The 15952-nt window shown below is 40.9% G+C and overlaps 1 protein-coding gene across 2 annotated transcripts; it reads left to right on the top strand.

The window, feature by feature from the left end:
- Positions 1–526: 526 nt before the first annotated feature.
- On the top strand, positions 527–15947 carry LOC102789494 (uncharacterized). 2 transcript variants are annotated; one of them, XM_087843130.1, is made up of 16 exons: positions 527–905; positions 2378–2581; positions 2665–2733; positions 2870–2912; positions 5363–5508; positions 6256–6450; positions 7449–7535; positions 7643–7841; positions 7971–8194; positions 8283–8525; positions 10647–10892; positions 11290–11485; positions 11763–11968; positions 12939–13039; positions 15052–15223; positions 15304–15947. In XM_087843130.1, the coding sequence occupies exons 1-16, from the start codon at positions 527–529 to the stop codon at positions 15684–15686; spliced, it is 3093 nt and encodes a 1030-aa protein (XP_087699256.1). In that variant the 3' UTR covers positions 15687–15947. The 2 variants fall into 2 exon arrangements, with proteins under 2 accessions (XP_087699256.1, XP_087699257.1); XM_087843131.1 differs by having other exon boundaries at positions 626–905; positions 2873–2912.
- Positions 15948–15952: the final 5 nt, after the last annotated feature.

Here is a 15952-nt window from a genome sequence, read left to right as displayed (position 1 = left end):
ACGAAACTCCAGTGACTGCAAAGCTATTCTCCTGAGATTAAAAACACACTGAAGACTGCTGCACTCATTTACCACTTTATTAGGAACACCCGTGGATATATAAATCTGCCATACATTTCACAAGGCTTCTAAATGTTATGTTTTAATTACTTTAAAACAAAAAATAAGATGGAAAAAGGGGGATCAGTTTACATAATGTTTATTACTGATGTTAAATTAGGTGACGATGGTGGTGGTGAAGTAGACCTCTGGGCTAATGGGTTAGACAAAAGGTTAGGAAATTTTTTTTAATCTTTTTTTTTTTCATTTTTCTTTAAAGTTCTGTCATACACAGGCAAAATCTCGAGTTTCTACAAGAAACAAATTCTCCAACAGTATTTTATGGTGTTATTTTAATAGACGTACCTAACAGGTAGACGTTTGGTTTGGGATCTACATTCCAGTGCTGAGGAAATTATTTATCTATCTATCTATCGTGACTCACAGAGACTGGGTGTTTTCTCATTTTCTTTGGCTCGTTGACTAAATGCTCACCGCGGTCCATTCTCATTGTCCAGTGTTTCACTTGAACTGGTCCAGCAAGTTATCTCTGGGCTGGTGCCTCACACCGAGTCCCCATATCGATCCGCCAGCTTTACCTGCCGCACGGACACTGCGTCTTTGGAGACAGTCCTCACTGTTTGCCGTCTTTCTCACTTTCAACCGAAAGTCCTCGGGCACAGCCATGAGGTCCTTCGTCGCGTTTGTCATTCTCCTGGTCTTCTGCGTTGGATTTACTGGATGTAAGCCCTCGTCGCCCTGTCCGAGTGGCCAGTTTATGCTGAAGAACCAGTGTGTCCTGTGTCATCCCACCTGCTCCGAGTGCTACGGACACGAGCTGTTTGAATGCACTACCTGTGGAGTTTGTGAGTAGGATTTTCTTAGCACGTATAACGCAGTGAATATAGGGCTGTTATTGATGGCTTTCTCAAATGAAGAAAAAGGCGATGTTTATTAAATATCCATTACATTTTCCCCACACACTAGCTTACTGTGCATTTGATATACCCACGGATTTTTTTTAAAGTCGTGTATCTTATGTGACAATAACTTAAGTTTTCATCATCATTGGTAAAAAGATCCAACACAGTACCTATGAAATGAGGACATGAGAACACTAAATTTGCATACCATTGTTCATATAATTGTTTTTTTAAAGGATTTTATTATAATTTGTTATTATTTTACCACACCTATACCAGATTATGACAAAGACCTGTTGACTACTCAGAAATCCAGTTTTTTTGTTTTTTTTACTAGTCTATTTAATGATTACCCAGCTCTTTAAAAAGGGCTTTTGTTCGATGAGGTGCATTCAGCTCTGGTTTACCATTTACTCTTGTTAAACAATCAGAGAGGCTGGCTGTAGGACTTGCTGGCTACCTCTGAAATAGGGAAGGGTTGAATGTATGATCGTTTTTCACCCGAGTTTTCACGGTGTAATGTGATCGTGTCAGAAAGAGGCCTTTGTTAATCAGAACAGGGGGAAAATATCTGAAAGAGCTGGAAGTAGTGCTGTTGCAGTTGACTAGGCTCAACCTGCAAAAGCTGCAACTCTGTCCCTCCTTCCCTCACACTCTCCCTCCCTTGAACACACACTGCTGATTCTCTTACTATACATTGTTGCTGGGTGGACCTATGCTTGGTTGTCATGTGCCATATTTTTCTGATCATGCTGTGATTGAGGGAAGTGGAAGGATAAGAGAAGCAGCAGCTTGCAGCCGCTCTCCTCCCTGTCTCACACGTCTTCTGTGTGGCGCTGAGCAGATGAGACAATGCTGTAACTCGGCTGCTCTCAGAGATGCCTCAGGTGCCACAGGTGCCTTGCTAGGCTAGTGGCAGGTGGCAGAGCATTAATCATGAGGGCCAACACAAGGCTGTCTCTGCTTACAGCTCTGATCTCTGGTCTGCCGCTAATTGCCAGTGTTTATATTAGTTGGAGCATCAGTCAAGAAGTGATCTGGCACTGTTGCTGTCTGCAGTCAGTCTGCAGTCAGTTTATAATGATCTTTATGCCTTCCATTCGCCTGCCGCTATTCTCTGTTTTTATTAAATATGCATGTGAAATCTCTGAATCCAGCACCTCCCAGCAGTTGCCACAGATTCCCTCAGCAATCCTCATCTTTCATTAGGCACTTACTTTTACACAGTTGCAGTGTCTTTTTAACTTTCCTTCATCCGACTGGCTGTCGGATGAAGGAAAGATTAAAGCTTACCTCTGTATTTATTATGAGAATCTGAATGTTTTTCACTCTCAGAATACGGCAAACAGCATTTTTATGATAAGGGAAAATAGAGTATGCTAACAGCTCCTCCGTGACCTCTTCTTCCTCCTCAGATGAAGACGGACAGGAACGTTTCCTCCACCAAGGTCGCTGTCGGACACACTGCCCACGGGGATTCTATCCTGACAGGGGTCACTATGCCTGCCTGCCCTGCATAGCCAATTGTGAACTGTGCACAGATGGCAACATATGTGCAAAGTGTCGAGGACATTACAAACTTCACAATGGGGTCTGCCAAACAGCACTGTGCGGCATAGGTAAGTGCAAAACAGAGTTTTTGTGGAGGCGATATCTTTGCCCAACAGAGAGGCATTCAGTATTCTGGACCTCTGTGTTTCAGGGCAGGTGCAGGACCCTGATACAGGAGAGTGCATTGACTGTGAAATTGGCTGCAAAACATGTTACACAGGTAAACATGCTTTCTGTATGAGGCCCACACACCATTACTGTTTAGCGATGTATATTAAAATGCTGATAAAAGAGCACAATGCAGTTTGTTTTTCCCTATGAATGCTAATTAATCACCTTTTCTCCTCTGTTCCCAGAAGACCCAGAGATCTGTAGCAGCTGTGTTGAAGGTTACTTTCTGTGAGTGTTTTTTTTTCTTACCTTATTATTATATTTTGATAACTGTGTCTTCCTCCTGTTCTGCTCTGAAATCATCCACAGACAACGGCGTCAATTGGGAATTATCTTTTCATTGTTTATGGATTTGACAGGTATTTTCTATTAGTTTGAATATTAGTAATTATTAGTTAAAAAAAACAAAAAATTGAAATCATTATTTTCTGTAATTTCTTTTCTGATTTTTAAAAGTTTTAAAATTAGTTAATCTTATAAATTTGAGTTCAAAAGGACTGAAATGTTGCAACTAGTAAAATGAGAAAACTCAACTTAGTTATTTGTTTATCCGGCATGGAACAGTTATGCTTTTGCATGCTATGCTTTATGATTTTTCAAACAGTTTTTCTTTTTTTATGGAGATTAAATATGCTGCCAAGAAGCAATTAACCTCACAATGACCCTGTAATTGTTTTTTACATTCAATGGTATTGCTTTGCAGGAAAAAAACCAACCACAACAAAAAACGGGTCTTGTAAATCTACATGCACTGTGAGGCATTATATGGCCAACCATTTCACAAATTACTTATCAGAATATGCTTAGCTTTCTTGCCTCTACAGAAAATTGCATCTATATTCCTGTCTACGCCAGCTTATCAATTGGACGCAGTGTGTAACACAGGTTATAGAGCCAGAACAGACCCCCGATTGTGCACTCCTCCCTCGAGTTTAGGCCTCCTGGAAACGTGTGAATCGGGTTACCTTCCATTCAGAATCATACGCTGTTACCTGAGCCTTGGTTTTGAGCTCAGAAGAGACTTAACAAAGTGTTCTTATGTGTAAGGAGTAGAGAAAAACAAGTAGAGATGGAAGAGCTGCAAGAAAATCCAGCACCTGCGTTTGTGGATGCTACACAGGTTTATTGGGATAGTCTGTTTTTCTGCATCTGCGTGTGTAGTTTTCTTTAAAAGTATGGTTTTAGAGATTCAATATGACTGTTCATCTTAGCATTTTATGTTGTTATAGCTATTATATATCTACATGTGTAGCAGACAAAAATAAAATAAATATAATCCAGCAGGGAGGTGTTATAAATTGGAAAAACAGCCACACTGCGACAGATTGTGACAGTTTCGAGCACTAAAAGAAATTCCTCCTTTGAGATTTTGCTGGTAGTAGTAGTGAAAAATGTTAAAGTTCGACAGCTTTGGCATAACCATGAATCAGTGAGGCCAGTGTTACTCTTGCATTAAACGCCGCCTTTTAAAAGAAATCACAGCATGATGGATGTTTGGTATTTATTGGCATTTACTTTCCTTCCCAAGGAACCAAAGAAGTGCAGCAAAACCAAAAATTGCTGTGATTCATTCTCACTATAATTTAAATCCTTCATTTCCCAGGGCTTTCTCTTTTCTGAGACTACCTGCAGTATATTTTCTTCCTTACTAACAAAGTCCAGGAGTAAAAGACCTAAACAGAAGTTGTGTTGGAAATGCAAATGTGCTCTTCTGGAATGGATAGCCTGGTGTTTGCACAGGGGGATTCTTAAACATCCTGCAGATTTTAAAGCAGAGTAGTTTTTCCTGGCAAGAAATGGGGCCTGGTTTGTACCAGCTGCTATTGTGAACCACTTGATGGATGCATCATGGCGCCTCCAGCTGTTCCTCCTCAAACAACCCTCACATCTTAGCACCGGATCCACGGCAACGCAGTAGGAAGGGCAGGTTGGGCTGTCACTGGTCAGGTTCCCTTATGTAGGAAGGTGGTGGAATAGGCTACACAAGATGCTGCATCACATATGTTAGTAGCTTATTTGCTGCTTGGCTTAAGTCCCTCTTTCTTTAATGTTTTAGCGTGACATCTTTGCAAATCAAATCTTCACTTTTTTAAAAGCTCGTTTCTGGGGCAGCTGTCTCATGTTTAATAAGACAGTTAAGCCCCGAAGGACTGATAGGATAGGTTAATGACAGAAATCACCCCATACCTACGGGCTCCAAATAAAACACCAATTATCTTTTCGCCTTAAGAAGAAAGTAGAACCACAATATGCTTGAAGAAAGCCAGCCTACATTGTGCTTCCTGTCCCTACTGTTGTTCGTCTAAACTGCATGAGTTGGGAGAGGAGTCCTCTGAAGTCAACAATTCATCTACAGGTGTGCGGCTTACTGACACAATGCATGTTGGGATTACCGCTTGTGTGCGGTATACCTTGTGTTTCTGCTGCCATCAGATCATGGTGCTTTTCATCGGCTTTTTGGATATCACAATAGTTCTGTTCAGCATGTTTGCTTTGCAAAACAGAGTCTACTTTCATTTAATAGCTGTGGCAGGGAGTTCAAGTAATGCAGTCACTGACCTATTAAAAGTTCTACTGAGGAAAAATACTTTGCTAATTGCCAGAGATTATTATTTCCTAACACGTGCAAACGAGTTAAAGAAACCAATGGAAGATTTTCAATGAACCTTTCTCTACAGTTTCAGGCACCAGTGTCGCAGACATTGTCCTCAGAGCACCTATGAGGACAGAGTCAGGCGTGTCTGTCTCTCCTGCCCAGCACCATGTGAAGACTGCAGGAATAACACGCACTGCTTTGCCTGCCAGCCTGGTTACTTCCTAAACGGTAGAAGCAAATAACAATCACATATCTATGCTTTCCTTACTATCAGTATACTAAATGATGCAGATGTTCCATACCATACTAAAAGAGTATATTCAATATATTCTTTAATCGCTTTGTTTTTGAGACTAATCAAAGACAAATGAAAGCACTCTGAGTCTTAATTTGGCTTGCAAAGCATGTTCATTTAAGCAAATCTGTAACATAAGATATGCAAATGTCTGATTTATGCAAACAAAGAAGAAGGGATTGTGTTTTTGTGTTCTGTAGGCGTGGGAGAAAAGGGTTGGAGACTGTAAATAAAGCCTGGAAACAAAACTATAGTAAAGAAAGGTTGGCGAGCCGACTGCTGCACTAATCGGCCTCCACCTTCTCTAGCTACAAGGTCCAGTTTCAAAAAAAAAAAAAAAAAAATCTAGGTCATTGTTTTGTGCCTGGGCAGTCAGATGGAATTTGGAGAGAGTGATCCTATAAGGGCAGGCAAAGGAGAAGGATTTACACAGCAGTGAACAGCTCACTTATGAGAATAAGTTTATCAGCACCATTTAAAGAATAAATAGTGTTTTACAAATCAAAGTAACTTCTTAGGGTTTCTCTTGACTTATTTCTACAGAAAAAAAGTAGAGAACATGTAGAGAAGTGCTTTTGTCTGCTATAGTATCCATGTTTTTAAGATTGTCAGTATAGAAGAAATGCTGTAATGGAATAATGTCGTAATAACATTAGTCCCTTTCTGTGCCTCTGTGTCAGAGAGACAATGCATTAAACAGTGTCCTCAGCAAACCTTCAGCGACTCCAGCGGGTGGCGCTGTCAGTCTTGCCACAGCTCGTGCCAGACATGCCACGGACCTCGTGCAACAGACTGCGACCTTTGTCCTGGTGGGAATTTTCCTGTACATGGACAGTGTCCTCACATTAACTGCCCACAGGGACAGTATTTTGATGGTAAGTAGAGGAAGCACGATGAAAGCTGACTTAGGCTGGTTAAAAAAGAAGTTTTATGTGATCCACTGTAATCCAGGTAAATTACAGATTTACAAATTTACGAACAAAAGGACAGAATGACATATCAGGTCGTAGCTGAATCACAGATAACACTCGTAACGCGATATTTCTCTGAATCTCGGGTGGAAATGATTGCTTTTCTCCTCTGGGTGACACTGGAGGTCAGTACACTGTCCCAGAAATGTGGAGGGATTCATCGTCTTGCTCAAGGACACTTTAGGAAGTTGATACTTGCTGCTGAGCCCACAAGCTTGAACCCTGCTGAAGGACCTCTGGGGTCATCTGCCTCAAGCATCTACCTCTCTAGCCCCTTCTCTTTTGTGTCTGTGTCACCAGCACTTGGATACGATACTCCATTGTTCTTGTTATCAGCCGCACACGGTTAATAAGTCGATTGTTTTAATTTCCACATCATTGGTTTTATTATTTGCTTACGTGTGTGGATAAGCCAGCTTCGCCAGGAGCAGTTCGCATTCAGCCATCAAGTATTTTTCCAAGCTATATACTGACTGCTATTGTAAGGAAACAGCTTCATTTAAAACATTCTACTTCTTGGGTTTCGATTTTAACCCAGGTGTCATTCACATATCTGTGGAACTGACCAGTGCTGTCACTTTGATTGAGCCAAGAGCTGTTATTGCGCATTTGCAATTTAGTGTATTTTCTTTTTAAAACACTAGTACCTGTTTTATCCTTAGGCAACGCTGAACATGAATGGTTTTAGAGCAATACATTTCTAAATGTTTGCTTTTGAGTACAGAATGCAATAGTCCAAAAGCTCCTGATTATCAATCATTTCTGTTTATTTCTGCCCAGAGCCCTTTCTTATACAGTCTATTTGTGCCTGAGACACTAAAGTTAAACCTTGTTATGGTTCCCTCTTGTGGTGGGGATGGTTAAAACAAGCTGTGTGCTGTATGTATATTTTTTGCATCCAGGGAAATATGGTGAATGTCACACGTGCAATGTTTCCTGTAAGACCTGTTTTGGCCCACAGGCACTGGATTGTTCTTCTTGTTTTAAAGGTAATATTTACTGCTTTTAGCTTTTCAGAGTAAACTATCTTAATCGCGATGTTAATTCTCGATGCCAATTGTGCGAGTGTGCATGTGTGCGTATTTGTGCTTCACAGGATATTTCCTGGATCAGGACAGTTCCTGTGTAGAGCAGTGTCCACCTGGCTCATATGCGAACTCTGCCACTCAGCTGTGTGAGGACTGCTCTCCCAGCTGTGAGGCCTGTGTGGACACCGGTGATAACTGCATCAGCTGTTCCAAAGGCACCGATAAACTTTTTCTCCACCAAGGCCGGTGCTGGTCCAATTGCCCAGAGTAAGCAGTTTGATAAGCGGTGAAACAAACACGGAGCTATGCAATGATGACACGATCTTCTTCGTGCTTCGCTTCTCTTTTGTTTTCTCCCAACCGTATTGGGGTTATTTTTGTTTTGTTTTTCTTTAGAGGTTTCTTTGAGACAGCAGAGGGGTCGTGTGAAGCCTGTGATAGCTCCTGTCTCACATGTGATGAGATCAAATCCCAGTGTCTGTCCTGTGCTGACGGCTACTACCTGGAGAGTGGCATGTGTAGACTCAACTGTTCGCTGGGAATGTATCCTGCAGATGATGGTACCTGCAGACGATGTCCTCCCCACTGTGACGTTTGCTCAGATGACAGGACCTGCTTCCGTGAGTTATTAGCACAGTCAGCAGATTTAAAAGATATAATGTTCGATGCAGGTGAGAGATTTGTGTTACAAATTTTTCACTCCTCCAGGGTGCAGTTTCCTCTACTTGATGCTGAACGGTGAGTGTAAGGCTAGTTGTCCTGTGGGCTATTATGAGGACATGGAGGAGGGCCGCTGCGGTCAGTGCCACCCTACGTGTGGCAGCTGTTCAGGGCCTTCAGCGGATGATTGTGAGACCTGCTCAACCTACAGCCCCAAGCTCTATAAAGGTGTATGCTCAAAGGACTGCCCCGCTGGTACTTACTATGAGGCTGCAGCTATGGAGTGTCAAGGTGAGCACCTGGATTCACAGATTTGGTTTGGTTTTAAACACCAAATATGTGGAGTTTTCTTGTTACGGCTTCACCGTTCTACAGCGAGAATTCTTGCTAGTTTTCACGATGCTACTTCGTCAGTTTAAAGACCATAAATTCAGATGTCAAAATGATTAAAATACATTTTTGATCATTAAATCGTTTTAATATTTTTTCAATTTTGATGAAATTGAAATTTTAGAAATTAAAACTGTAGCAACTATGAAATGCAACTGTCAAATTTCATTTCATTTAAATCCAATGATATTCCCTTTGTTTGAGTTTTGGATTTGACCTTCCTAGTAGCAGGAATTCTGCAGTGTTGCAAAGTTATTTGTTTTTATCCCTCAGCCGTAAAAGGCTGATGGGGCGTGGTTGTCACCTTGCGGAGCGGGTGGCTGGCATGAACACTCAAGTTTATGAATGTGATAACTCGAGAAGGAAACCACCTAAGACTTTCAAACCGATAAAATTATTAATTATGTAATTATTATTATTATTATTTAATTAATTAATTATTAACTAAAAATTTCAGAAAACTTCAAATCTCGGTGACCTCGACCTCAAGGTCAGAAGTCAAGTTTTCTGAAAATCTTGTGAATGTGATAACTTTAGAACAAAGCAACATAGGATTTTCACATTTATACCATAGGTGCATCTACTAGGAGCCTGAGGGGTACAACTGGCACCACCAGAACTTTTAAGATAGTAAAAGTAATATTCTCTAATGTTTTTTCACAATGTGTTGCTGAAAGTACTTTGACTCACAGGACTTCTGTCTGTGTAATATAGAGTTGGGATATCCCTTTGAATAAGTAGTTGGATAAATTAACATGTAGATGTGTTGCAATAATCATGCCATAATACTCTGGGTAATTGATCAAACTGATCCTTTCCATGTCATAGTTTTTAGGGAATTGATGTAAAAGAAGCCCAGAGTTATTATTATTGTATTTTCTCATTCATTTTTATTTGATTCTTTGATTTCAGAGTTTAATTTAGTTTCCAGAGTGAGTTTGCTATTTTCAGTTTTGGTTTTACTGTTTGAAAATGTTGCCTTTTAGTTTAGTTTGTATTAGTTTTAGTGTTTATTTCACGTGCTGGAGGCAGTGTTTCGGAAAAAATCTGGCACAGACTTTTTAAAAGCAGTTTACTCCTAGTCCTGCAGTATTATAGTATTTGTACTATACTGTAGTGTTTATACAGTCGTACCTATACGACTGTATAAATTAGATTATAATGTAAAATAAATCAGCTTGCAGCACCACATTCCTTTCAGATGATTTTGTTTCACTATACAGGTCCTATTCTCACCACTTGAATTTGTATATCAGCAATCGGTTCTGGATCTCCTCCGCAACGTTAGAAGTGTGACCCTTCAACTTGTCTTTCATTTTGGGGAAGAGGATAAACTCACTAGGAGCCAAATATGCCAGAGTTGGGCCAGTGGTGACAACACCACGTAGCACAGTGGAGATTGCTAAAGTTTCTCTCCCTTAGACAGCTCAGCGTAATATAGTAAAGCTCACCACAGAGAATCAGACAAATTTATGGTGCAAGCTCTGTAAAAGTATAATAAAAAAACAAAATGCACATGTACCTTGAGGTTTGAACACTGTGGACTCCACACACGCTAATGTCCACAGACATGAAAGTTAGGTTAGCTAGACTCAGAAAGTTAAATGTTTTCTCTGTGCTTGAGGTCCTTGGAGTGGTTAGAATGGCACTCACACAGAACAGTCTATAAAGCGTGCACTAGACATCCACACCAAGTACACAAGGAAAAAACCTTGAAAGCGAGATCATCCAATTTTTTCCTCACACTTTCTATTAGACTTTCTTTTCCATACTAATTATCTTGAATAATGTTAAAGCTTGAATAAGTGTTAAAAATAAAATAAAACAGAAAATGTGTAACAAAGGGAGGTTAATGCAGTGGCCAAAAGCCATTACTAAACTCACAACTGAGTGATAATGAAATAAGCTATTTGTTTAAAATGAAATCCATTCACCTCTAAAACATGATTATTGTACCCTCTTGTGTAAATGTGGTAATGTGACATGAAGGTGTTGCAATCTGCTTTGCTTGGTTGTATTTAGAGTGCCACCAGACTTGCCTTAGCTGCACCGGGCCGGACGCCAACGAGTGCACCCAGTGCGAGAGAGGACTCGTGTTGGATCCAAACTCGTTACTGTGTGGTGTGACGGGTGATACAGCCTGCCCACCGGGGACCTACCTACACAACGACCAGTTCACCTGCAAGGGTTGCCACCGACACTGTCTTTCGTGTGAGGGGCCAGGCAACGATGAATGCCAGACCTGTGCTGTCCCCAGATACCTTTACAGTGAGCATTTTCCACAGGTTTATGTGCAGACACAGAGGTGATTTGTGGTATAAATGAAAATCAGCACAAAACTGATTGTTTTAAAGTTGATTTATCATGCAAAGACAAAACAAATCTGAATCATTTATCTTTAGACTGTTAGCTCTACAGGTGCTTGAAAAAGCCTTTTCTCATTTTAATCACTAATGAAATTTTTGGCCCGAGTTATAGACTTTGCTTTTGCATTTAGTGCTCTCACAGCTGACTTCATAATAATGGCGTTTGTAAGACTATTTGACAATTTCAGGTTAAACAGATTTATGCAGTTGTACAACTACTGGACAGACTGGTTGCTTCTCTGAAGTGAGTACGCCACCAAGTTAAGGTGCTAACTCTGTTGCTGTATGCTTTTTTCCAGACAGCACATGTGTTAATACGTGTCCTGATGGCACGTATACCACAAGGCAGGAAGCTGATGGAAAGATGTTGGGACTCTGTTTGCCTTGTGACCACGTGTGTTCCTCTTGCACTAGTGCATCACCAAGAGATTGTCTTACGTGTTCTCCAGGATATCTGCGGCTCCTTCAGCTCTGTGTCACCCATTGTCCCACTGGGTAGAAAGCTCTGTTACTATCTGTGAAATGTTTACCTTAAGTAGACAAACAATTTCTGCAAACAGACCTTTATGCTTCAGTGACCCCAAACTAGAGATAATACAGTATTTGTTTTGGAAGTGAACCAAAGTTTCTTAGGAAGAAAGGGTGTAACGTGGTTTCTCCTTCTTCAGCAGCAAAGTAACTTTTTCTTAAAGCTTTTTTTTTTTTTATCAGTTACATATTTGACAAACATGAAGGAAATGTTTTAACCCATTTTTTTAATGCATTTCTTCAGGTATTACAGGGAGGGCTCCCAGTGTCATAAATGTCACCAGTCCTGTGAGCTGTGTACAGGACCGGGGCCCGAGTCTTGCAGGCCATGTCCTCCTCCTCTGCTGGAGCTGAAAGGCACCAAGCTGTGTGTCGAGCGCTGCCCACACCGCTTCTATCAGTCTAACGACATCTGCAAAAAATGTCATATCAGTTGTCAGACATGCATAGGTAGGTAGAGGTGAAATGTCAAACTAGTGAGTCAACAGAAACCCATTTTTAAGTATTCAGTATTCATGTTTTTTACATTTTATTTATTTTACTGTGTTACATATATACAGCTTTTTGTTCTAATCATTTCATTTCATTTCAGTTCAGCAAACAGAAAAAGAAAATTCCTCCTGAAATGTAACACTGATGTAACTTTTTAGACCATTTGCTTTCATTTTAACTCAGGAGTCTCTCGTTTCTCTTAATCATCTTTGAGATGTTTCTGTACCTTGATTGGCACATGAAAACAAAATCAAAGGGGAAGCAAAATGAACTCAAAAGCCCTCCCTCAAGTGCTCGTAGACATGACTGTGTGGAGGCACAGATCCATATTCTTACAGGGAGCACATTTGGAGCAACAAGCACTCTTCCTGTAGACAAACGATTCCCAAACTGAGGAATCATGAGAGCAAGATTGTGGTACTAAAGGTGGTTAGGAACCTGGTGACCTCCAGAGAACCTGTGGTGACATGGGACAAATAGAATATGCATTATAGCAGCACTCCAGTGATCTGGGTACAGTATCTAGCAGCACAGCTTCATTCAGTAGTATTAAATGGGGGGGAAAAAACCCTCAATTGTTACTTTATTTTTTATTTTTGTAGACTGACTGTTGATTGATGAAGGATAAAAATTCTTTAAATGGTTTTCGGATACTAAATGGTGGTATGCTGGGTAAGACTGTTACCTCGCAGGGTCCTGGAATTGAATCCAGTCTAGAGTCCTTCTATATGTGGATGTCTGCATGGGTCTCTCCAGTTACTCTGGCTTGTTCTCACAGTGTGATGAACTGGGTTGCAACCACCACCACCTTTGACCCTGAACTGGGGCTTGAATAATTTCTGACTGTACTTTATATTTCTAAACTGTCAATATCGTGGATTCACTTTCTCATTAGGTATCTGCTCAGTGCCTGTATGTGTGTTTGCAGATGCCTCTCCTCAGGGCTGCTTGACTTGTGACTGGGGCAGCATGCTACAGGACAAAGTGTGCTATCCACGCTGTAAGGAGGGACTGTACTTTTCTGAAGAGGTGGGTTATGATTAGGGCTGTTCGATATATCGGATGACGATATAAAAACGTCGATCGTTTCATTTTATGCTATCGTTTGTTTCGTGGTGTCGCAAAATAAACTTTTTATGGCAATATTTTTCATCCTTTTGATGGTCACTGTAGTGGCTATATTAATTTCTTAAAGTTCTCTATTTCTCTTATATTTAATATAACCAGACTACAGACAGAGAAGCGCCTGTTTTATGCGTTGTGGTTAGTAACAACGATGGTAACACCATCGCGTGACCGCTTGTTTATGTTCCACATAAACCTTTCACAATAAAGCTCAAGATCCTGTTGAGACTTTTCAAAATAAACCGAATCACGTGAAAGAGCAGATTATTTACGGATGAGAAGTAAAAAAGAGCCGCCAGGTGCTAAAAAAATATACCTTAGACTCAAACGTTAGAACAGGCATGTCACTACCCGATCCGTACCGGAAACCCGATCGGTACCCCGCATGCGCAAATCTTACGTCACTTCCTCTCTTTGCCAACATTGCGACATTCAATATATTTGAATGATACGGTTAGCGCCCAGTTAGCTCCTAGCATTTCTCAACAGCTCTGCCTCCTTTTCGACTGCCCGGGACATTTAAACAATGGATAATCCGTATACAAACAAATTCATGCTTTTCTCCTCAACAGAGAGCGTTTCCTGATTGAACAACAGCGCCGTACAATAAGAAGAATGGCGCCTAATTACAGACTTAATAATATTGACTTAGCAATGTGTCACGTGAAGATTCATCAGCCAGATTAAGTGTTTACTGACAATTGACAGTGATAGCAGACATCATCATCACTATTCCAGTCAATCCTCTCCACACAGACAAGCATAAACACACTCGACTATCACTAAATCAAATTTAACACACGTTTGTAATGACGCCAATTCAGTTTACAATAGGGTTCATTCGCTCGGTCAGCAGGTGGCAGTATCCTCGTACACTGGGGAGTAAACTGCCATTAAACGAACAGAAGAAGAAGAAAACCCCTGCACATGCGCGGTACGGATCGGGTAGACCCGATTTGTACGGTCCGACTTTGCACATGCGCAGTAAGGATCGGGGAGTCCCGATCCGTAACTATCTTTTTATTTTTCGTTTTTGTCTACATTGTACTGAAATGCTTCATTATTGCAAACATTTTAAGATATACTTATTATTCTTAACATCTTAACAGATACTCTGACCCGTAACTATCGTAAAACGCTTCGACCGGAAGTAGACACCTTTCGCGCATGCGGGGTACCGATCGGGTTTCCGGTACGGATAGTGACAGCGCACACCGTGTAATAAATACTCACAAAGAAAACGGCGGCCGTTACAATTTATGTCTAAAAATTTATAGTTTCATGCATCAGTTTAAAACACTCAACTCCAGCTACATGACGCGCAGCTGGAAACACTTCACGCAAGTCGAGCTGCCCGAGATTCACAGAATTTACAGAAAATGTTACATTTTTGTGATTTATATCGTTATCGGGATGATAGAATTCTTATATCGGGATATGAGATTTTGGTCATATCGCACAGCCCTAGTTATGATTTAATGATCGTCTTGTCATTGTACTACTCTATGTATCATAACCATTGTATTTAAAGGCAAATGGCAGGTGTTCTCGCTTAAATTGATAGCATAGAATCTGCCTACAGACACTAATTGATCACATCACCGTAAATGAGTGAAATAATAAAAAACACTGATCCAAATTAATATTTTAGTTTGGCTGCCACATATATTCATAAGCGAGCTACCACGGATGTTTGCTGTATGCCTACTAGCTTGTGACAGTACACAAAAGAAAGTACATAGACATCCTCTCAAAACCAGGAGGTAGTAAAACAGGATTAACAATGAGTAATTGTCAGGTTAGAACTGATAGTGGTGAAACAGGCTGGGCTATTTGCCTTTCATTCTCTTCAGAGCATAACATAACCTCTGGCATAACCTTTTATCTAATGTCTGTATCTAACTGTTCGATTGTAGGAAACATGCAAGCCTTGCAACAAGTCATGCAGGCATTGCTATGGCCCCGGACCTGACCACTGTCTGACTTGTCACACTGACTCTGCTCTTCATGCTGTGGAGAACCGTTGTGCTCCATGCTGTCAGACTGGAGGCAATTACACCAATTGCTGTGTTTGTGACAGCCGCTCAGGTAGAGATGCTGTCTTTCATAAGCGAAAGAAAACTGTTTAGATGTGACAGTTTACTAAAGGAATTTTGTGTTTTTTCTAGCACTGTGTGTGGAGGCCCCCCAGCCTAAATCAGGAGACATCCAGGAAACCGATATGAGTTTGTCCTCCAGAACTCTGAAGCACACCTCAGCTGCCTTGCCTATTGCTCTGCTGCTGGCAATTGGTTTTGGTCTGGCTGTATTTATCTTGGTTAAAGCCCATGCTAGGAAGAGGCTTTGTTGGAAACGAAGCTATGAGAGACTGAGTGGTAGTGCGAACATTAACATGCCCCACGGCGTGCCCGAGCCAGATAGCGGAGATGAGGTAGATGTGGTGTACACCAGCAAAGGTGGATCCGTTTATCGGCGTTACAGCTTCATCCACGAGCAGGACACAGATGCAGACCAGGATGTGGATGAGAACATCCGTTTTAGTCATACTTAGATGCATCTAGAGCTCAGAGTAATTGTGGAATGTTTCGGGATGCTCAGTATCAAGACGGACACGTAGTCAAAGTTAAAATAGTTAATGTGTAAAAGAGAATGCAGCAGTAATTTTCTTTGGTATGTTTCTTTTGACTTCAGGTGAATATTTATTCTATGAAGTGCCTGTATCTGTATAATGGAAATTCTTAGACACGTGAAACAGTACAGACCATACACGTTTGTGTAAATGTATATGGGTTTTTTTCAACTTGATATTAAAGTCGT

Source organism: Neolamprologus brichardi, chromosome 7 (assembly GCF_056152115.1).
Source record: "Neolamprologus brichardi isolate AB-2024 chromosome 7, ASM5615211v1, whole genome shotgun sequence".
Classification (NCBI taxonomy): domain Eukaryota; kingdom Metazoa; phylum Chordata; class Actinopteri; order Cichliformes; family Cichlidae; genus Neolamprologus; species Neolamprologus brichardi.
This window is presented reverse-complemented; position numbering and strand designations above follow the sequence as displayed.